Source organism: Phocoena phocoena, chromosome 3, assembly GCF_963924675.1.
Source record: "Phocoena phocoena chromosome 3, mPhoPho1.1, whole genome shotgun sequence".
In the NCBI taxonomy this organism is placed as follows: Eukaryota; Metazoa; Chordata; class Mammalia; order Artiodactyla; family Phocoenidae; genus Phocoena; species Phocoena phocoena.
Genome location: NC_089221.1, coordinates 133,502,921 through 133,526,014, shown reverse-complemented (window position 1 = coordinate 133,526,014; position 23,094 = coordinate 133,502,921). Strand labels below are relative to the sequence as shown.

Here is a 23,094-nt window from a genome sequence, read left to right as displayed (position 1 = left end):
CCTGGGCATACATCTGAACAAAACTATAATTCAAAAAGACACATGCACCCCTATGTCATAGCAGCACTATTCACAATAGCTAAGACATGGAAACAACCTAAATGTCCCTCAACAGATGAAGGGATATAGATAGAAGATGTGGTACGTATGTAAAATGGAACACTACTCAGCCATAAAAAGAATGGAATAATGCCATTTGCAGCAACATGGATGGACCTAGAGATTATTATACTAAGTGAAGTACATCAGAAAGAGAAAGATAAATACCGTATGATATCACATTTGTGGAATCTAAAATATGACACAAATGAACTTATCTACGAAACAGAAAGAGACTCACAGACATAGAGAACAGACTTGTGGTTGCCAAGGGGGTGGTAGGGGAGGGATGGATTGGGAGTTTGGGGTTAGCAGATGCAAATTATTATATATGGGATGGATAAACCACAAAGTCCTACCATATAACACAGGGAACTATATTCAACATCCTGTGATAAACCATAATGGAAAAGAATATGACAAAGAATATATATATACATAAAACGGAATCAGAAGTTAACAGAAGAAATTAACACAACATTGTAAATCAACTATACTTAAATTAAAAATAAGAAGGAGAAGAGAAAAAATAGAAGCCAAAGTTGGGTTACCTTTGTGGGGAGGGAGCATACAGAAGAGGGGCTGGCAGGGTTCTATTTCTTGCTCTGGGTAGCAGCTACAAGGGCGTTCACTTTCTTGTTACTCATTAATCTATATATTTATGGTTTGTGCACTTTCATGAATGTGTGTTATATTTCACAATAAAAACAGTTTCTAAAACTGTAAATATATATATATATAAGTTAGTCTCCTTGAAATGAGAAAATGGGTGAGAAAATTCTCCATACCCTGGAAACGACAGTACCAATGGGACTCTGACGGGTAGCACTCTTTCTAAGTTCCTGCTAGCACTGTGTTACATACGCTGGGGGCACAGAGAACAGCAATCCCAATAGGATGCCTGCCCTTAGCAAGTACACAGGCCACTTCCAGGATTTTATCCCCAGGGCATCGTTCAGCAGAAGCATGAAGATGATCCCTGCAGGGAGATTTGTGACAACAACAAGACTGGAAACCACCCAGATATTTACAAAAGCAGGATGGTTTTCTCAACATTTTGATTAGAAAGACTATCCAGCCTACCCACACCTATACCTTGGCAGGGTCAGCCTGTTCCCTATGGACGTGGTGGTTGGTTTAGGGGGGAGGCTGGTGAGCCTGCCCCGAGTGGGTGGGGGCTTGGAGGCTCAACAAAGGGGTGTGTGATGGTGATGGGTCACAAAGGACTGTGCAGAATAAATGAGGTCGGGCCAAGAGACTTAGGCAGAGCCCTGCAGGGAGGTGGCCAGTTGCCTTCGTTCCCTGTCTCTCCAAGACTCGATTTGTGGCTGGTGGCCGCTGTCTCGAACGAATAGAACCATGAGCAGTGAGCATTTTTTACCTCATTACACGGCCAACAGCTACCGTTCAGTAGGCGTGCTCAGTACCTCCATGGGAGACCTGCAACGACAACTGTACAAGGGAGGAGAGTATGACATTTTCAAGTATGCTCCCATGTTTGAAAGCGACTTTATCCAGATCAGCAAGAAAGGAGAGGTGATTGACCTACACAACCACGTCCAAATGGTGACTGTGGGCATCGCATCCACCAGCCCCCTCCTCCCACTACCTGATGTCATGCTGCTGGCCCGGCCAACAAAAGCCTGTGAAGAGCATGTCAGATACGCCCAGATCACCAAGGGAAGAGGTCGCGAGCCCGTGAAGACCCTAGAGCTTACCAGGCTGCTTCCCTTGAAGTTTGTCAAGATCTCCATCCACGACTGTGAGAAGCAGCGGCTGCGCCTGAAGCTTGCCACCGGCCGTACTTTTTATCTGCAGCTGTGCCCCTCTTCCGATGCTCGAGAAGACCTCTTTTTCTATTGGGTAAAGCTTGTCTATCTCCTGAGACCACCGGTAGAGAGTTGCAGCAGTACCCCGACGGTCCAACCTGGAGATTCAGCGACTATAGAGGATGCCAAAATCCTAGTGGTAAGCACCTACAGAGACTCAAGAACACAGGGCAGGGTGCTTTGGGAGAGCAGGGCAAAGCTGGTCCTTCATAGCCATTGGTGCTCTCTCTCTGAGACTCGCCTGGGAAATACCTTCCATTGTTGAAAAGGGTCAGGGACAAATGAGCCATTCACCACACTAGAGAGGTTCTGAGTGCTTCTCCACACTGTCCCACAAGGCCGAATTTCAGAGAGACCTTAGGTATCATATCAGCTGCACTGGCCTCATCCCCAGGGCTGTAATCCCTTCTACAGCATCCTGATTGTCCGGTCTCTTGAACACTTACCCCAGCCCAGATAGTCTCATCAGTTATGGAACATCATTCACAGTTAGAAAGTCCTTCCTTCATTCTGTCTCCCCGGGACTCTGACATGCTGATTAAAATCAGCCCAACCCGTGTAGTCACCAAAATGTAGGTGTGCATCCCTTGACCCAGGAGCCCCGCTTCTAGGAATCTGTCCTGCAGAGAGAGAAGCACAAGGGTATAAAATTAAAGTGTATATCATGGAGAATTGTATCAGTGCTTTCCCTGGCCCTGGGATTGTTCAAGCAAAATGGAGTGGCCGTTTGACAGGGGTGCAGTAGATGGGATCTTGCATCCAATGGGAGCTTAGATTTGGTGATTTCAAAGGTTATTCTGAGTATAAGCCCTTGAGTTGCTCAGCTCCAGGATGAGAGAGGAGCGGACAGTTCTGATCTCACTTTCTGTCATCTCTATCTTATCTGTTTCTCCTCCTCTTGGCTCAGACCACAGAGCTCCACAGAGAAAGAGATCAGGATAAGGCTGGGCTTCACAAGCTTCGTGACGTGTCTGGAGCCACGTCTTGTGCTAATGTTGGGGGAGAGGGAATCCATCATGCCCCCCATGGCTCAACTGCAGCCGTGAAAAGTGCCGAAGGATCAGCTGCAGAGATGACCACGGGCCAGGTCGCAGCAGAGACAGCATCAAGACCTGGCGGAGGAGTGGCAGTCTCAGGGGTGGGAGCAGGCCCTGCAGGAGGCGCTGTGAGCTTGGCGGCAGCCAAGAGCACAGGCACCAGCCAGGTGAGCATGGCCCTGGCGGGAGCCACCATCAGGGATCCAGGAGAAAGCGGATCCGGCAAGGCCATTGCAGGTGCTGCCAACACATCCTTGGAGGACACGAACCTGCTCTTGGCGGGTGCTGCCAGCACATCCTCCACAGGGGCAGATTATCCAGAGAGCAGCATGAGCATGGTGTTTGCAGGTGCAGCCACGACCAACAAGCCTGCTGCTGGAAGAGCTGAAGGGCAGGTCGCAGCCCCCCTGGTCTCCACCTTGCAGAGCGAAGACTACATGTCTGAACGGGATGGAAGCCAGAAGGTCTCCCGCCCCAGGGATGAAGCCTGGAAGGAAAAAAAGGAAAGAAGGGAAAAGAAGGACAAGTCTTCATCTAGGAAAAGTTCCCATCGTCGCAGGACAGGTGAAAGTCACCGCAGGACAGAAGGGGACAAGACCCAGAAATCATCCTCCTCCTGGTCCTTATCCGGCCATGGAAACTCAAAAGATGACAAAAAAGAAAAAGGGCACAGTGGCACCAGGAGCAGAAGACACAGCTCTCACAGGAGTGGCAGCCACAGCTCCTCTGCCAAGAGCCGGCCCGCCAACAGTTCAGGGACTCTAAGTAAGAAATCCAGTAAGATCTATTCGTTTTTCAGGAGCTTCAGAGTCATTCCTGGTTCAAAAACAATGGTCACACATGACAGAGAGGTAGACTTCGTGGCTAAGACGGTAGAGGAGCGCAACATAGAGCACAAGGTGGAGAAAGCCCCAGTTGGCCAGGATCTGGAGACCTTTGGAACCATGACATCAGAGCCGATGGAGACCATCGTTATTGAAACCAAATCCATTTAAATAGAAGCCAGGGCAGGAAGCTTTCCATGGAGACCCAGCTTCAGGGAAGGATCCCTAGAGAGGCAATTCCTGCTTTCTTTAATAAAGGAAACCATACAACTCCAAAAGAAATGCTATCTTCTGTTTTCTGTGTCCTCTCGCCTGGTAGTGACTTCACAGTGACTTCTGTGATGTGAATTGTGCTTCGGCCTGAGACCCCAGCCTCCAGTCAAGCAGGACCCCCACCTCCCACACACACCCAGCAGAGCCAGCATTAGTGCCCTGCCTTGCCTCAACCCCTTCCTGCCTTTGTTTTCCCCAAGACTATGGCTGCAAGTCACAGACTACGGGCTGGGAAGCATCACCACCAGCCTGTCCCCAAGCCCTTCCTTTTCTCCCTAAAGGTCCCTGAACATGGTCATTCAGTCCAGTCCATAGACCAAGTGAAGACAGGACTCATGTCTCCTCTAGGGATAATCAGGGAAGAAAAGAAGCGGTGCCTCAGCATTTATAGGCAATCAGAATAGTGAAGTTTATCATCTTGATCAGGACTGACAGCCTGAGGGTCAAATCTTGCCAACTGCCTGGCTTTATGAATAAAGTTTTATTGGGCACAGCTACAGTCATTTATTTAAATATTGTCTAAGGCTGCTTTCACATGAAAATGACAGATTTGAGTAGCTGTATCAGAAACCACATGGCCTGCAAAGTCTAAAATATTTATTTTCTGGCACTTGGCAGAAAAGTTTTGCCCACCTGATTTTAATCTTAAAATTCTTCTTCCTCCTGGGTATGTACTCTGGATAAACTCTCACAAACGCTTGCCAGGAGACAACTAGGAGGATGTTTGTAGTAAAACTGTAATAGCAAAACCCTGGAAACAGTCCACATGTTCACCAAATAGGAGAAATGATCAATTGTGGCATATGCCAACTGTGCCTATGATACAGCAGGGAAGATGAATAGCAGCTGTACAGGGTAGCATGGGGGAGTCTCCCGTAATGTCGAATAAGAAAAGCGAGTCAGAAAAATACATGCAGTATAGTTCCATTTGTAGAAAAGTTCAAAAACAAGATCAAACAATGTGAGTAGGGGCACACATTTGCTAACAGTGTAGAAGAAAACAAGGACATGATAAACACAAAATTCACAATAGTGGATTTCTGTAGGGTAAAAAGAAGGGAGGGATGGTCTGGGAGGAAAAACTTCAAAAGAGTGGGAATTTTTCTATTATGCAAACGGGTATGTCCATGGGAATGTATTATTGTTTCCATTTTATTTTAACATCTCTGACATCAGGATGATTTTTCTATTGCTGTCAGCCAAGTGGCAGTCACTGCCTTAGAAATATCTTAACCAATTTGTTTCACTTTTGTTTTCCTTTCAATATACGCACAAGAGATGGATGACAAAGTCTGAAAGATATCTTTCAATAAATATAAGATAAAGAAACTAAGTGACATAAATACTCACTATCCAGGAACACAAGAAAGGTTTAGATATATTGTTAAGAAATAATAGAATAATCCAAAATGCTCTGTACTAATGAACTATGTAAATTGTGTATGCATGTGGAAAGCGATTCTAAAAATTTAAAAATCATAAATGAGATTATGAAATCTCATTTCATAATGAGATTATGCATTTTTAAATGTCCTTTTTAAAAAAAGTCTTTCCAATTTAAAAAGAGTTGTAAATAAATTTCATGAGTCCATGGAAATCATTAAATTGTTAACAACAGATGATAACAGTTGGATTAGAGTAACTGTTGATAACAGTTAACAACGGTTGGATTTGAGAAGAATGCCTCTGAGAACCATGTGTGTTTGTATGAGCCAGGGAGTCATCTGCTAGCCTTGCAATTCTTTGCTCATCCTCTTCTGTGACAACAGGGTCTACCAGGACGGAAGTTGGGTTTCCAGTAAAACTTAGGGACTTTCTCTGCAGAGCAAATGTAAGTGGTAGAGGTGGAGGAGGTGAGAAATAAGATACGGATTCTGGGAGGAGTGGTAGCTTGGGAGGATGAGAGGAAGCCCTTCTCAGTTGATCTGGTGGGTGGCTGGAAAATCCCATCTTGTGATTTCCGATACACAAAGACCAATAGATGGTGGGGATCAATGTGTCCTTGGAGTTAACTCTTGAAGCAGTGGGTCTTGGTAAGAGGAGAGAAAGAGCCATGTTCTCTAAGACCTGAGAGGGATTTGGGGGAAGTCTTCTGGAAATGTGAGGAGTTATGGGGTGGAGGAGAGAGATAAAGGGGAGCTCTTTCCAAAGCCTTTGACTCAGAGCCCCGAATTTTCACTATGCCAGAGGCTGAATCAGCCTAGTTAAAACAGCTTAATCTTAGGATTCTGTACCCTTGGCTTTACCTTTTGTCTTTCTTATCCTGTATTACGCATTCTCACTCCCTCACCCCAGAGGACTTCTTTAACGTGAACCTAGTTAGTCCACTACGCAGGGCGTTAGCTGAGCAGACCCACAGGTTACACAATTTACACCTCCACTGAAGTAAAGTGGAGGTGGGGACTTGCCCGCCGCAACGTGCCCTGCCTGGCACTTTCTCTGGATTTCCTTTTCTATCTTGACAGTTCAAGAGACGCATGCACAGATACCTACGTATTTCAAAGCAACAGGCATCTTCCTCTGGAGGGAGACATCAATTTGGGTATCAAGTCAGTACACCCTATCAGATAAAGGCCAATATTTTTGACAGCAATATTCATCACCATGGTAGCGATTCTGCAGCTGCACGTGCAATTAGGCAATGGATGGTTGATTACAAACTAACCAGTGTCCCAGACTTCAAGTCTGGCAACACACATACATACGAGAAAGGGGTTTTTTCCCTGCAGCAAAATAAGGTCATTCACAGGATTGTTGTGATCGACTGGAGTCTTTCAGACACAAGAAAGATGTGCTATGGTGGGAAGAAGCAAGTTGCCTCAAAATATTGAAGGCAGTGTCACGGCTGGCAGAGCAAGCGTGATGTGATGCTGGGGAACACGGCAGGGGCCAGGCCATGCAAGGCTTTGAGGTCCATTTAAAGGATTTTGATTTCTGACCTTGGAGTGATGCAAAGCCATGATATGTTTTAAATAGGGGAGTGGCCTGATCAAATGTGCCCTTTGTGGAGGGTACTGTGGTTTCTGTGAAAAGAAGTATTTGGCTAGGGGGTTGTTAATATGTGACTTTATGTTACTTCCTATCTTTGGCCACAGGATCTATATAATGAGGAGATTGGAGGGTATGTTTTGAAAGACACCGTTCCATTTGAAATATCCACGTGGGGTGGACATTTCTTCAACGAAGGACTTGTGGCCCCAGCTGCTGGGGGTGCTTCCCACAGAAAGCCTTCAGCTGGCAGTGAGTTTGGAAATTGCCTGGGTTCCTCACCCGAGGGGCACGGCAAGAACTGATTGATGTGGAGTGTGAAGGTCAGGCCATCGTAGCCCAACACAGACCCTCTCTGAAGGGTTGCTCCAGTTCAAGAGCTCAGCTTCTCCCTCTGTGCACTCCTGCTTCTGTCCCTTCCCTTCCAGAGGTGATCCTAGGAGTACTCCTTAATAAACACCCTCCTCACAAAACTCTGTCTCAAAATCTGCTTATTGGAGAATACAATCTGTGATACCATGTTAGTGTAATGTGCTGGGGTCACCTCCTCTGACTCGGGTGTCAGTTGGAGGACGATAATAAGGAGACAAAGGAAAGCAGATTCAGAAGGAAGAGAGCTAAATTCTGTGCAAGTCACAAAGACTGGCGTCTGCATGGGGTAAAGAAGCCCATAGGAACTTGAACACATGAAATCTGTTTCTGTCCTTTGGAGGCCCCATGTTCTAAGAGGAGTTCATTCTGGACCCGAAGCAGGTGGAACCAAGTGGGTAAAGACTTTCTCAGATAACTGCAGAGAAGCAGCATGTGGGCTTGCAATGGGTTGGACCAGTGTATCTGCAACCCCCAGGACGGTAGTTGGCATTTAGTAGATGAGCAATAAAAATGATGAGTCATGGCATTTATTAGAAAATGAATGCATCATTAAGCTCTAAAATCCCTAAGTGTGTGTTGCCACCCATGCCTTCAGGAAAATCATTCCAATCTTTGAATGACAGAGTTCCATGGAAGGACCTCTCCTTTTTAAATGGTGGTATGTGAACTGCTGATCCTGTCTTTATTTAAAATTGTAATATTTTGTCCATCATGGACTTTTTGCCTTAATTGTTGTTTTTTAAATATTGCATTTATTTATCTTCCTTACTGAGATTTTCTCCCCCTCCTTAATTTTGCATCTGAGGCAAGTGCCTCACACACCTTACCTTGGTCCCGGCCCTGAAGTGATTCTGAAAGCAAGCAGCTCATATTTGTACACAACTGCCATTCAGGAAACTTGAAAATTTTCTCATTTCTTTTGATTGTGTTCAATACCCATCTTTCCACATTTTTTTTTTTTTTTTTTTTTTTTTGCCACACTGCGCGGCTTGTGGGGATCTCAGTTCCCTGACCGAGGAGTTGAACCCGGGCCACGGCAGTGAAAGCCTGGAATTCCAACCACTAGGCCACCAGAGAACTCCCCATCAATACCCATCTTTCAGCAAAAATATATTCAGCACTGGCTATGTGTGAGGCAATGCTAGGAATTGTCAGAGCTGATGCACAGATAAGTTAGGAAGCTAGCTATAGCCACAGAAATAAAGCAGGTGTGTAATTACAACATAAGGCAGAGAAGTGCTGGAAGTGTAGAAAAGAGGCTACGAGTGGGTATGGAGGTAATTTTTATTTGGGTGAACTTGGAGAAACTTTTTGAAGAAGGTCACGTTTGAGATGGAATTTAAAAGGTTGGATACAGCCCAGATCTTTTGGGGAGTGTTTAGAAAATAAATCAAGCAGTCGATAAAATGGAAAGATTTTGTGATGATTCAAAAACACATATGATAGTGGCACAGCTATATAATGTAAATGTAGACTTTAATGACAGTAATAGTGTCGACGAAAATTCAATTAACTATGAAGTTAAGAAGAAAAAAAGGGAATTTAATTTGAGCCAAACTGAGGATTGTAACCCGGGGAAGCAGATTCTCAGAAAGTTCTGAGAACCGTTCCACCTGTTAGAGGTCGAAGGCAGTCATATACATTTTTGAGACAAAGGATCATACATCAAAATGACATACAGATATTTTACATAAAATTCATCAGGGATACATGGTCCAGGTAAACACATACAAAGTGAACAGCAAGTCACCATGACCCCCTACAGAGCTGGGAAAGAACACTATTCTTCTTTTTTTTTTTTTTTGGTACGCGGATCTCTCACTGCTGTGGCCTCTCCCGTTGCGGAGCACAGGCTCTGGACGCGCAGGCTCAGCGGCCATGGCTCACGGGCCCAGCCGCTCCGCGGCATGTGGGATCCTCCCCGACCGGGGCACGAACCCGTGTCCCCTGCATCGGCAGGCGGACTCTCAACCACTGCGCCACCAGGGAAGCCCAGGAACACTATTCTTTTAAGAAGTTACATTGCTAGCATCAGAAGAAAGAAAAAATGTGACGTTTATGGCTGAGCAGGCACCCGCCTCTTTGAGGAGATCTGGTCAGTGTGTAATGCAGATGTACACTGCTCATTAGGGAGGGAGAAGCCCCAAACAAACACAGAGAGAAAATTTTCTGTTTAATTTTTTTTGTCCTGCCTTAAAAATACATTTTATTTCACTGGGAGGTACAACAAATAAATTAAAAGGGCTTACCTGCCTTTTTTTGCAGGATTCTACATCCTTTTTAAGTTCTTCAGCCTGCAAGAGATAACTGACATTGTTTCTCAGTGGGACTCGTATGCGGGGAACGCATCTTTCTGTTATAAAACTAAGTGTAAACTGGGGTTAGTTCCCCAATGCCAGGGTTACTGCTGCCGCCTGCTGCTACAGAAAGGTGTAGCAGGCAAAGCAAACTACAGACATCCTCCTGGCCCAACTGCTGCACACAGGTCTGGGTTGTTGAGATTATTATTAGTGATAAGGTCATTAGTACCCATGAGACAACAGCAACAGTGAAAACAGTGACTAGGAATTAAAACTACACAGCAGACTGCAGAGAACAGTGCATTAGAGATGATTCTCACTCAAAGTGCATTGTTCAAACAATATAGATGAGCTGATAAGTCTTTTGACAGGAATAAGCAGAGGCTGGAGATGAACAATTTAATTAGCTAGCTTCCATTGTTTTTCTGTCTGGGCTTTTTAACAAGCAGAGACACAATGTAATTTACTAATAAGAGTTCAGAGATTATTATTTATGAAGCTGTCTACCAATGACAAACAGTAAGACCAAAAAAATCAATAGGGTAAATGTGCTGGAACATTTGGACTTTTGCATGCTAAAAAAAAATCTTCTAGAAGAAAACACAAGGGAAAAAAATCTTCGTGACCTTGGATAGGACACAAAAAGCATGACCCATAAAAAAAAACAATTTATAACTAGGACTTCATCAAAACTAAAAAGCTCTGCTCTTTGAAAGACACTGATAAGAAAATGAAAAGATTAGCCACAGCTTGCAAGAAAATAAATGTAAATAACAAAACACATATCTGATAAGGGACTTTTGTCCTGTGTGTGTATGTGTGTTTGTCCTGTGTGTGTGTGTGTGTGTGTGTGTGTGTGCGCTCTTACAACTCAACAGTAAAAACAACAAACAAGCCAATTAAAAAATGGGCAAAAACTTTGAACAGAGAGTTCACCAAGAAAAGATATGTATGGCAAATAAGTACAAAAAAGATACTCAACACTATAGAAATGCAAATTAAAACCACTACATAGCCATTAGAATCGCAAAAAGGAAAATTGCAGAGGAGGGTACAGAGCAACTGCAACTCTTACAGTTTGCTGGTAGAAATGAAAAATGATATAGCCTCTTTAGAAAACTGCTTGACACTTTCTTATGTAGTGAAACATATACCTATTATAAGGACTTGCAATCCCTTTGCAGTAACTCGAAAAAAAAAATGAAAATCTTATGTCCATAAAGGATATGTATCTGAATGTTTATAAGACTGGAAACAGCTGAAATGTCCATCAACTGGTGAATAAATAAAAGAATTATGGTGCATCCATACAATGGAATCCTCCTTCAGTGTAAAAAGGAACAAACTATTAATACACACAACAATGCTGATGGACCTCAAAACATTTATGCTAAGTGAAAGAAGCCAGACACAAAAATCTACATACTGCACGATTCCATTTATATGACATTCTGGAAAAGGCAAAACTATGTAAACAGAAATCAGATCAGTGGTTACCAAGGGGTAGGGGTGAGGGCGGGGATTGAATACTAAGGGGGCACAAAAGGAATTGCTTGGGGTGAGGCAAATATTCTATATCTTAATTCTGGTGGTGGTGGTTAGATGACAGTATATATTAATCAAAACTCATTGAACTGTTCACTTGAAGTTAATTTTACTGTATGTAACCTATACCTCAATAAACCTAACCTTAAAAAAATCGACAAGGTGACTATTTCTGCTTGCCACTTAGGATCAAGTGATAAAAATGATGTTCTCTATAATGTGCCAAGCTCCTAAAACAGGCAAGATGCTAGTTATCATGTATTCCTGCCTGTTACTGCCCCCTCATCTCCTCCCACTCTCCCTTTGCTTGTTAGTTGTGGAGCACACAGGCTCCCTTCCTGTCTCTCTAACTCAGGAGGATCATGGCAGCCTCAGACTCTTTGCACTAGCTGTCTCCAAGATATTTGCACAGTCGACTCCTTCTCATGTCTTAGCTCCAAAGACAGCTCCTAGAAGAGGCTACCTTGATCACCTTCTAGAAAGAAGCTACCTGCCAACCCACCTACCTACCGCATTATTGTGTATTATTTTTCTCCCGATAGCCCTTATCACTATTTGAAATTCTTATTTGCTTGCATGTTGTTGTCTGTGTCTCTCCATTAGAAGGCAAGGCTTTTGTCTGTCGTTTTTACCATCTAGGGCAGCCTTTGGCACAGCAGATGCAATAAAGATTTGTTGAATGGATGTAGTCCTTGTTAAACTAGAGAAGACATCTTTTTTTTTTTTTGGCCACGCCACGCAGCACATGGGATGTAGGATCTTAGTTCCTCAACCAGGGATCGAACCTGTGCTCCCTGCAGTGGAAGCGTGGAGTCTTAACCACTGGACTGCTAGAGAAGTCCCTAGGGAAGGCATCTTTAAGGAATAAACTTCCTATTCAGATTCCGGAAGTATAGCCACCTAAACAAATGTTTATTATACACCATATTTTCACTAGTCCCTCCCATGATGTGAATTTCATACCATTATTCATTTGTAGTTTATTGTAAAGAACACTAGACTGAGAGTCAAGAGTCCCAAATTCTAGCCTTGATCCTGCCACTAACTAAAACACTGAAAATTTGGGTCCAAAATTCCATTTCTAGAAATTTATATCAAGGAGAAAATTACAAACATATACACGTGCACCAGGAACCAGGATGCTCATCCAATGTATTCACAATAGCAAAGTTGGGAAGATAATTTCACACAATGGTTTTGGCTAAATATACCCTGGTTTATCCATCAATGTCACACTGTGAATTCATTTGAAAATGATAATTATTCAGTATTCATTTTGTTACTTATTCAATAGATGTACATGGAGTACTTGCCAATTTCAGGTACTGTTCTAGGTGCTGAGGATGTAGCAGTGAATGAAACAAAGGCCCTCTTCTCATGAATCTTGTATTTTAATGGGGAAGAAAGACAATGAAAATAAATCAACTACATAATATGATATCAGATGATAACACGTTCTATGAAGGAAGGAGAATGCATAGTAAGGGGATTGGGGGCATTCCCCAAGAGAATGACTGGGGCATGCCACTTTATATAGAGTGACAACAGAAGACCTCTTTGACAAGGTCACATTTGACCAGAGACCTGTATGAAGTGAGGAGGTGAGGCATGTGAATATCCGTGGAAACAGAGTTCCAGGCAAATGCCATGGGTCTAAGGCAGCAGTTGGCTTGAAAATTTCGAGGGAAAGAAATCCTGCAGCTGGAGAAGACTGAGCAGGGAAAAAAGTGGTAGGAAATATTATTATTGGAGAAGTAGCTAAGGACTAGATTTTGTAGTGCCTTATATAGGCCATGGTGAGGACACTAGATTTTATTATAAATGTGATGGAAAACCTTGGAGAACTTTGAATAGAGTGGTTAGATTTTTTTTTTAATTGGGGTATAGTTGCTTTACAGTGTTGTGTAAGTTTCTGCTGTACAGTGAAGTGAATCAGCTATATGTATACATGTATCACCTTTTTTTTGGATTTCCTTCCCATTTAGGTCACCACAGAGCATTGAGTAGAGTTCCCTGTGCTGTAGGTTCTCATTAGTTATCTATTTTACACATAGTAGTGTGTATATGTCGATCCTAATCTCCCAATTCATCCCACCCCACCTTTCCCTCCATGGTGTCCATACTTTTGTTCTCTACATCTGTGTCTCTACTTCTGCTTTGCGAATAGGTTCATCTGTACCATTTTTCTAGATTCCACGTATATGCGTTATTATACAATATTTGTTCTTCTCTTTCTGACTTACTTCACTCTCTATGACAGTCTCTAGGTCCATCCATGTCTCTACAAATTATCCTGAGTAATATTGCATTCTATATATGTACCACATCTTCTTTATCCATTCATCTGTCAGTGGACATTTATGTTGCTTCCATGTCCTGGCTATTGTAAATAGTGCTGCAATGAACATTGGGGTGCATGTGTGTTTTTGAATTATGGTTTTCTCAGGGTATATGCCCAGGAGTGGGATTGCTGGGTCATATGGTGATTCTATTTTTAGTTTTTTAAGGAACCTCCATAGTGTTCTCCATAGTGGCTTTATCAATTTGCCTTCCCACCAACAGTGTAAGAGGGTTCCCTTTTCTCCACACCCTCTCCAGCATATACTGTTTGTAGATTTTTTTGGTGATGGCCATTCTGACCGGTGTGAGGTTGTACCGCACTGTAGTTTTGATTTGCATTTCTCTAATAGTTAGTGATGTTGAGCATCTTTTCAAGTGCTTCTTGGCCATCTGTATGTGTTCTTTGGAGAAATGTCTATTTAGGTCTTCCACCCCTTTTTTGATTGGGTTGTTCAGATCTCTTATATTTTAAGACAGTGTGGTAAATAGGCTAAGGAAGGACAAAAGTGGAAGCAAGGAAACTAGCCTATTTCATAAATCCAGGGGAGATTATGGTGGCATGGACCAGGACTGAGGCAGTGGAGATGGTGAAAATTAATTATATTTAGGACTTTTACTTATTCCCAAATAGAAGTAATACAAAAGGCCGGTATGGTAGTTTTGAATGGAGTACGAGAGAAAGAAGAGTAAAGGTGAACCTTTAGATTTGAGCCTTTGCAATTGAATAAAGATGTGGGATAAGAGGGTCTGAATGCAAAGGAGAGGGTGTTTCCAGGGCCTGGATAGCATCTGGATATTTTCACCTGGATGACATCCCACTAAGAACTGATAACTGAGTCCTGGGGCAATTCAGAAGATCAAATGTGCCAAATGCTGCTGAGAGTAGAATAGGATGAGTACTAAGAATGCCCACTGGAGGTCACAGTGTAGGTCACATTGGTCTCAGTGAAGGGAGAAAAGCCTGATTAGGGTATGCTCAAGAGTGAACAGATTTCTTCAACAAATAAACTGATGGTGGGGGGTGGGGATTGAGGTGGAGGAAGGAAACTATAGAGTAAAGGATAATTAAATGATACATCATCCAGTTACAAAGGGGTGGACGTTATCGGATCCTCAGATAATTGGTATACAAATACTGACTTGATTTTGATGATATTAAATACTTATTAATTTATTTTAAAATGAGACAATGGTTCTCTGGTTCCACGAACAAACAAAACGAGTCCTTACTTTTTAGAAATGCTTGATGAACTGAAATAATGTCTATCGGTAGACAATTGTTGAAGTTGGGTGATGAATACACTATTCTTTCTACTTTCCTGTATGTTTGGGAACTCTCCGTAATTAGTTTAAAAAAAAATCAAATAATCTTAAAGAGTTAAAGTTGAGAACATTTATCAGAATAACAATCTTATTTTTGTAAGCGCAACATGCTCTTGGAAGATTCCCATAAATTTAGAAATGTGTAACATTTCTTATGAAAATAACCTCCAAAAGAATTAAGTGTACTTTTTTTTTTTACACTTGTAATTTGTTGCCTGGAAATAGAATCTGAATTCGTAAATGAAAATAAAAGTGAATAGATGGTAAAAAAAATGCAAATTAAGAATATATTATTGATTCTCAATCATGTTCACAAGTATTTCCAGATTACAAAATACTTAAACAGCGTATAGAGTCCAACCTCATATTTTTTAATGTTATTTTTGACAGTGGGCTACAGTCGATATCATTTCTAAAAATATCTGCTTACTGTATTGTCTAACGTTTACGTAAGACGTATGGATGCCTCAATTTTAAGCGTTGAAAAAAAAAAAAGAAAAAGAAAGGAACGAGCTACCAGCTGCTGCTTTTATTGACACAAAGTACAGAAATTGCGGCTGCAAAAGCCGCAGCCGCAGCCAAATTGCCAGAAGGCGGCAGGCTGCTCGCGGTCGGTGAGGGGGTGGGGGTGGGGGGTGCCGTGCGCAGGCGCAATAGCAAGCCATCGGTCAGAGGCGGGCCTAGAGCCTCGGTTAAAGGACAGCTATTTCAGCCAATCAAGGCACAGCGTCAGAGGCTTCTTCCTGGAAGAGGAGGTTGGAAGTTGAGTCTCGGCGGCGGTGGAGAAGGCGGCTACCAGTGTAAACCCGGGGCTGAGGTGAGTGGGCGGCGACGGTTTGGTGCTCCGTTCAGTGTGCATTTCTTCTTCCGGACCCCGCGACTTCCTCCGGGCGGGCGGGGAATGGGGGAGGCCTGGTGCGGCGTACGCTCGCCCGCTTTCCTTTCCCGCGTCCCTCGGGGAGCGCGGCCTCCCCGCTGCTCGCTGAGCCCCGGGGTGAACCGCTCGGCGGAAGGTGCCTTCCTTGCGGCGAGCTCTGGGCTTCCTTCGAATGGGGAGGCCGAGCCCGGCCGGAGGTTGACAGACCTCAGTTCTAGTCTCTCGCGGCTGGTTTGCTAAGGTGGGTGGCCTCGGCGAGTCCTTTGGCCTCTCCAGCCTTACGGGATAACCAGCCTTGCTCTTCCTCCTCAGGGAGCAGTCCTGAAATCAGAAGAATTAATGGGAGGCGGGGAAGGAGGTAGATGCCAAGCCTAATCATTAGATCATCTGGAGAGGTTTTAAAAACAACATACCAGCGGCCCCATTCACAGTAGACAAAACGAGTCAAAAGTCTGGGGATGGGACCCTAGAATACCTTTCTTTTTTTGGTGAAATACCGCAGAACGGAACAAACACTAGAAGGTGGATCTTGAGTCTGATAACCAGCTATGATGCCTGGCGCTTGTTTTACTAAAAACCTCCATCGCCTTTGACAAGTTTAGTCTAGAGAAGTGATAGGGAGATAAACAGGATTTCTGTAATATGTCAGTTTCCTTTTGTACTGTTAGATGCTTCATAGTTTACTGATTTAAGGGAACTTGTACTGTGTACAAGAACCAAGGTTAAGAATTCCTGCTGTGCCATTTACTAGCCTTTTGATCTGGTTGCAGACACTTCCCCTTGGTGAGACAGACTTGGGATCCTCATCTCTAAAATGAAATTGAAAATACTACTTAACTCATAGAATTGGTTTAAAGATTAAGAGAGGATGTGAAACAATGGTACCTGTCACTTACTTGCCCTTTGGGGATTGGCAGCTAAAGTAGAGGATTACACATGGTGCTGGGAGGCACAAAACTGGGCTTCCAATCTAAAAAGGCTTGAGTGGGGTGAAACCTGGGCTGTCTGAAATTTATTTTGAAGTACCAGATCATTGCTAATTCTCTGATTTTGGTAATTATGTGGTTATAAGAGAACATTCTTATTTGGGGGGATACCCACTGAAGTATTTGCGGGCACAGAGATGAGAGACCAATAAGGCAAATGAGGGAAAATGTTAACATTTGGAGAATCTGAGTGAAGAATATGGAATATTCTTTATACTATTCATATAGCTTTTCTATAAGTCTGAATTGATGTTTTTGGAAGTTTTAAAAAGTTGATTTTAACTATTTGCAACTCGTAAGTGTGTTGTAAATAAATGAAATGGTACACAGTATTTATAACCCTCCATCCCATGCACTTTCACCCCTTTTTTTTTTAATGGCTGTGTTGTGTGTATATATAGACATTTTATCCAGCCCTCATATTGATGAAGTTATGGGCTGTTTCCAGCTTTTCCTGCTCTTTTCAAACAATGCTGTGTTAAACATCCTTAAACACACTTTTGTGTACTTGTACCAATATTTTTGTAGGATAAATTTCTAGAAATAGAATTGTTGGGTCACACAACATTGTTGATCAACTATACTCCAGTATAAAATAAAAATTAAAAAAAAAGAATTGTTGGGTCAAAGAATATCAGCATTAAAAGTTTTGATACTGTCAGGTCAAATTCCAAATAAATATATTCGTTTCCTTTCCTGTCAGTTGTGTCTGAGGATTCCCCATATTCTCTTGGCGGTACTGGCCTGCCACCTGAGAGTGTTATATGGTGGCTGTCATGGTGGCTTCTGTGAGAGCTGAGGGGAATGGATGCTCTCCACCGCAGTAGGCTTCCCTGCAGGGCCAGAGGAGCTAAGAGCCTGCTTCTAAAATTGGGATGGCCACTCTGAAGAAACTGAGAGGAAGGAGAGTGTGACCTGTGCTGGAATCCAGGGCCTGCCACATAGAAGGTGTTCTAACATTTGTCAGATGATGTAGTATGTGAAATCTTGATACTCTGTTAGATGAAAAGAATCCTTTTTAAAATTTGCGTTTAACAGTGTGTTTGTCTGAATATTTTCCTGCCTCTATTGAGCATTTGCATTTTTCTCATCATCTTTTGCCTATTTTTCTATTATTTTTTAAAAATATATAGGTTTAAAAAATACCTCTTTCAGTGGATCTTTATTGAGGATTTAGCACCTTCTAGGCATTGTTTAAGGCGCTGGAGGTAGAGTTGTGAATACGACAGGCAACTGCTGAGTGCTTTTCTTGTGGGGATGGAATCAGAAAATGTTTTTTAAAAATCAAAATTAAATTTCTAATATTTGCCCTTGTTAGCTTGCAGGCATTCTTCTCCCAGAAAAATGGGATTGTCTTTTAATTTTGCTTATGATATATTTTCCTATATGGAATTTTTAGATTTATCTTTGGTAGTCAGATCTGTTGGTCTCTTGTAGTAACCTTAAAACATGTAGTTAGCTATTTGTCTGTTTTCCTTTATAGATTGTAAGCAACACAAGGATGGAGACCATGTTTATCCTTGAAAGATAGTATGATGTAGCGTTTGAGATCTTTAGGCTCTGGCTCCTTCCTTTACTCTGTGACTTTACGCAAGTGGATCAACTTTTGTGAGCCACGGTGATCTCATCTCTGAAATGGAAAGAGCACCCTTCTTTTCTCAGATTTCTCGCAACCATGAGAAAAGTATTTAGCACAGTGTCTGGCACATACTATGTACTCAAGTGTTATCTTGAGTGTCATTATAATCATCATTGTCATATATTAGACAAACAGTAAATATTTGAAAGAGTAAATAAACATTAAAGATGTTTATACCTACTTCCAAATTCCCATTGATTTGAAGCCTTCTTGAAATGAATGGAGCTACCAACAAATACTAGAAGACAATATGCTAGGATATAAGGGAGAAGGAATGCGGTATGAGAATTAGGCTGGCTATTATATAGAAGAACTGTAGTGAAATCAAAAAGATCCCTGGGAAGCCATTGTATTCCAGGTAAGAGAGAATGGTGTCTTGATCAGAACTGATGAACTTGAGATCGTGAGATAGCGAAGGTTTGGGACTTGATGAATTTGGCAGTGATGGTGAGGAGAGGAGATTGGTAAAAAAGGAGGATTAAGATAACCTTTAGGTTTCTGGCTTGAAATACTAGGTGGATAATGGGGACATTTTACTGAAACAGGAAAGAGTAGAAGCTATGAGACGAACAGGTTTAGGGTGTGTGTATTTATGGTAGATGGACTCAAAAGAACTTTCTTTTTTTTTTAAGTTTGAATGCCCTGTGAGACATCCAGGAGCAGCCCAGACGCAGTCTGGACTGGAGATAAAAAGTCAAGAGTCAAGAAAAGAAAGACAAATACTATATCACTTATATGTGGAATCTAAAAATAATACAAACGAGTCTATGTACAAAACAGACTCACAGACGGAAAACAAACTTATGGTTGCCAAAGGGGAGAGGGAGAGAGAGAGGGGCAAATTAGGAGTATGGGATTAACGGACAAGCTACTATACATAAAATAGGTAAGCAGCAAGGATTTACTGTATAGCACAGGGAATTATATTCAATATCTTGTAATAACCTATAATGCAATATAATCTGAAAAAAATAACTGAATCACTTTGCTGTACACCTGAAACTAACACAATATTGTAAATCAAGTATACTTAAATTAAAAAAAAAAGTCAAGAGTCATAAATATAGACCAGGGTTTCTCCACTTTGGCACAATCTATTGACATTTTGGGCTGGATAATTCTTTGTTGCTGTGCATTGTATGTTTATAGCATCCCCAGCCTTTACTCATTAGAAGCCAGTAGCACCCCCTCCCTGGTTGTGGCAACTAAAGGTGTCTCCAGACCTTGCATATATCTTCTGGTTGGCAAAATGACACCTGGTTGAGAACCACGGATAGAAATGGTATTAAAAGCTATGGAATTGACTGAGATCATCCCAGGGAGAACATAAAACAGAGGCCTAAAACTAGTGGCCAGCAGACCACAAAGATTGTTGGAGATAAATATTTTTTGACCTCACAGTATTTGACAATTTCTGCAATTAATTGCCAGTATTTTTAAAAATTGAGAAATTTCACATAAAAATCTGGATTTTTTTGCCCTTACTTGAAAACTCAAGACCAAGGAACAATGACTCTTCATTCGCACATGAATGCTAGTGGCTGGAGGCTTTGAGGTCTGGCTTGGAGATGCTCAGTTCTACTTCACTCTTTATGTTGCCTGCCTTTTCCCTTTGGGTTTTGAGTTTGTGAGTCTCTGAGGCATGCCAGCATTAAAATTTGGCTAGCGAAGGAGGGGCAGTAAAGGAGACTGAGAGGCAGCGGCCAGTGTGGTAGGAGGAAGACGTAAATGTAGCATCACAGAAGCTGAGGGAGAAGGGGAGTGTGTTGAAAAGGAAGAAAATGCTGCTGAGAGATTAAGATCAGCTTAGAAAAATGTCCATTGGATTTGGTCATGTGGTGGTTGTTGATGGCCGTGATGAGCAGTTTTTGTGGAGGTCGGAGGTTGACGCCAGATCAGATAGTGACAAAAATGAATATGCAGAAGGCTAGTAAAGCAGTGAAGTGTGGGTTGATACAGTTAGAGTAACTCATCATGCCCATGGCCACTGACAGACTGATTCTCAGCAGCAGCCAGTTCACTGCTGTGGGTTGGTGGAAACTCAGGGCTGCCCCACAGCTGTCCTTATTACCTCACAAATTCCAAGTATAAAACTGCCTCCAGTATATTACTTGCTATCCCTCATGTTGGATGATGTTATGTTATATCTTGAAAATCTGGTAAGATCCATCTAAGTGCGCACTCGGGATATTCTCATTTTATGATATACCTAAGCTTCAAATGGAGTAGATGGAAGTTATTGTGGCTATTGAAGGTATAGTTGAATTTGAAATTTCTGTAGTAGATGTAGAAAAGTTAATGAGTCTATAAAAAATTGTAGAGTATATTGTAGGAAAAAAGGGAATGGAATTGGATCACAGAAGCTCAGATGATGTGAGTTTGTCTGGAATATAGTAATTTTAATTTTGTCAGAGTGTTCCTTAGTTATAAGTGTTTGCTGTTGAAGATCAATCTATAATATAAAACGAGTGATTGTAACGTGAGATGGGAAGACAGCATGTGTAGTTTGGCTGTAGGGAGGGTAGAGAAGTGAGGCATAACTGGTGAGGGGTGTGGAATCCAGATGATTTAATTTATAGATGAAAATACAGTTGATCCTTGAACAGCCGGGAGGTTAGGGGCACCCACCCTCTGTGCAGTTGAAAAATCTGAGTATAACTTAGAATTGACCTTCCGTATCTGCAGTTCCTTCATATTTGCGGTTCTGCATCTGAGGATTCAACCAACCATGGATCTTGTAGTACTCTAGTATTTACTATTGAAAAAAATCCACATGTAAGTGGACCCGTGAAAGTTCAGACCTGTGTTGCTCAGGGGTCAAGTGTATACTACAGTATATTTTTTGTGCCAATGAAAGTATTAAGTAGAGCAGGAAAAATACGATGATTGAGTATATATTGCTAATTAGAAAAGGATGCAGCCTTTCCCTGTTGTAAATGTTAGTTTTAGAGACTGGGGAGATCATTTTTTCCTGGGTGCCAAACTGCCAGGGGAGAAAAAGTAAAATGTTCTGTCATTAGTCGCTGAATGTGACAGGTTTGTTTTGTAGCTCCACTCTCAATCTTTGGTCTATTTCTGTGTGTGTGTGTGATTTTTTTTTTTTTCTTATATTTTGTCTGATGGTCCATTTCTGTAGGTTCTTGATCTTCCACAATGGGTGAGCCACAGCAAGTAAGCGCCCTCCCACCCCCTCCGATGCAGTACATCAAGGAGTATACAGATGAAAATATTCAGGAAGGCCTCGCTCCTAAGCCTCCACCTCCAATAAAGGACAGTTATATGATGTTCGGCAACCAGTTCCAGTGTGATGATCTTATCATCCGCCCTTTAGAAAGTCAGGGTATCGAACGGCTTCATCCTATGCAGTTTGATCACAAGAAAGAACTGAGAAAACTCAATATGTCTATCCTTATTAATTTCTTAGACCTCTTAGATATCTTGATAAGGAGCCCTGGGAGTATAAAACGAGAAGAGAAGCTAGAAGATCTTAAGCTGCTTTTTGTACATGTGCATCATCTCATAAATGAATACCGACCCCACCAAGCAAGAGAGACCTTGAGAGTCATGATGGAGGTGCAGAAACGTCAACGCCTTGAGACAGCTGAGAGATTTCAGAAGCATCTGGAACGAGTCATTGAGATGATTCAGAATTGCTTGGCTTCTTTGCCTGATGATTTGCCCCATTCGGAAGCAGGGCTGAGAGTAAAAACTGAACCAATGGATGCTGATGATAGCAACAACTGTGCTGGACAGGATGAACAACAAAGAGAAAATTCAGGTCATAGGAGAGATCAGATTATAGAGAAAGACGCTGCTTTGTGTGTCCTAATTGACGAAATGAATGAAAGACCGTGAAGGATGTTTCTTTTTCTTCTTTTTTTTTTCGTTTCAGTAAATAGCATATATATTAGTGAATTCACTTTTAGAGAGCCTCAAAAGAGAGAGCACTAGAAGTCTTGCAAGCAGCTTGACTCTCCAACTTTCTCAATTGTTAGGCGTCACAGGCAGTTTATGTCATTTCACTTTATGGCAAGCCTAGGTAAATGAGTACGCCTACATTAAGCGTAATCACCTTAATAAAAGCAGTGTTTGCCTCTATTGTGTGGAACATCCCTGTTTTCGGAGTTGCAGTAAACTTTGAAGATATCCTCAGTAATAGTAGGTTTTCATCCCTGAAAAGTAGATTTGTCATTTGCTTTAAGAATGATAGATAATAAAGGATATCAAACTTTATAAATATGAAATTATGAAATCCTTAGATTTATTTCACTTAAAAGTTTGGTTAATCTCTAAAAAAAGAATAGTGTAACATGTTAAAAGAGAGGAACCCTGGAGAGTTATAAAACAGCAGTTTATTTTTCCTCTGGGCTGCTCCTGCAACACTCTGTCTCAGCCTCTTGTCCCTATCCTGGATGGGTCCCAGAGCTTTTTTACAGTCACTAAGAAGTCCTTTGATCACTTTTAGTCACATTCATTTTAATAATTAAAATGTCTGTAATTACCTATACATTTCCTAAACTCAGACTTGCTTAAGGCTGGAACCCTGCCCTGGGAAGGGGCTTTGGTGGCAGAGACTGCTGGAGGTCCACCAGAGATTCTTGCTCGCCTGAGATACGCTGCCCTGCTAGGGACTATGTTCCCCCCATTCCTCTTGCATCTCTG

General features: G+C 42.1%; 2 protein-coding genes across 2 annotated transcripts; both read left to right on the top strand.

Moving 5' to 3' along the window:
• The first annotated feature begins 1,370 nt into the window (after window positions 1–1,370).
• GARIN3 (golgi associated RAB2 interactor family member 3) lies at window positions 1,371–3,960 on the top strand. The gene is made up of 2 exons (XM_065875009.1): window positions 1,371–2,067; window positions 2,836–3,960. The coding sequence occupies exons 1-2, from the start codon at window positions 1,459–1,461 to the stop codon at window positions 3,958–3,960; spliced, it is 1,734 nt and encodes a 577-aa protein (XP_065731081.1). The 5' UTR covers window positions 1,371–1,458.
• Window positions 3,961–15,700: 11,740 nt separating this feature from the next.
• MED7 (mediator complex subunit 7) lies at window positions 15,701–22,676 on the top strand. Its single transcript, XM_065874594.1, has 2 exons — window positions 15,701–15,747; window positions 21,569–22,676. Exon 2 carries the CDS (start codon window positions 21,586–21,588, stop codon window positions 22,285–22,287), a length of 702 nt encoding a protein of 233 aa, XP_065730666.1. The 5' UTR covers window positions 15,701–15,747; window positions 21,569–21,585; the 3' UTR covers window positions 22,288–22,676.
• Window positions 22,677–23,094: the final 418 nt, after the last annotated feature.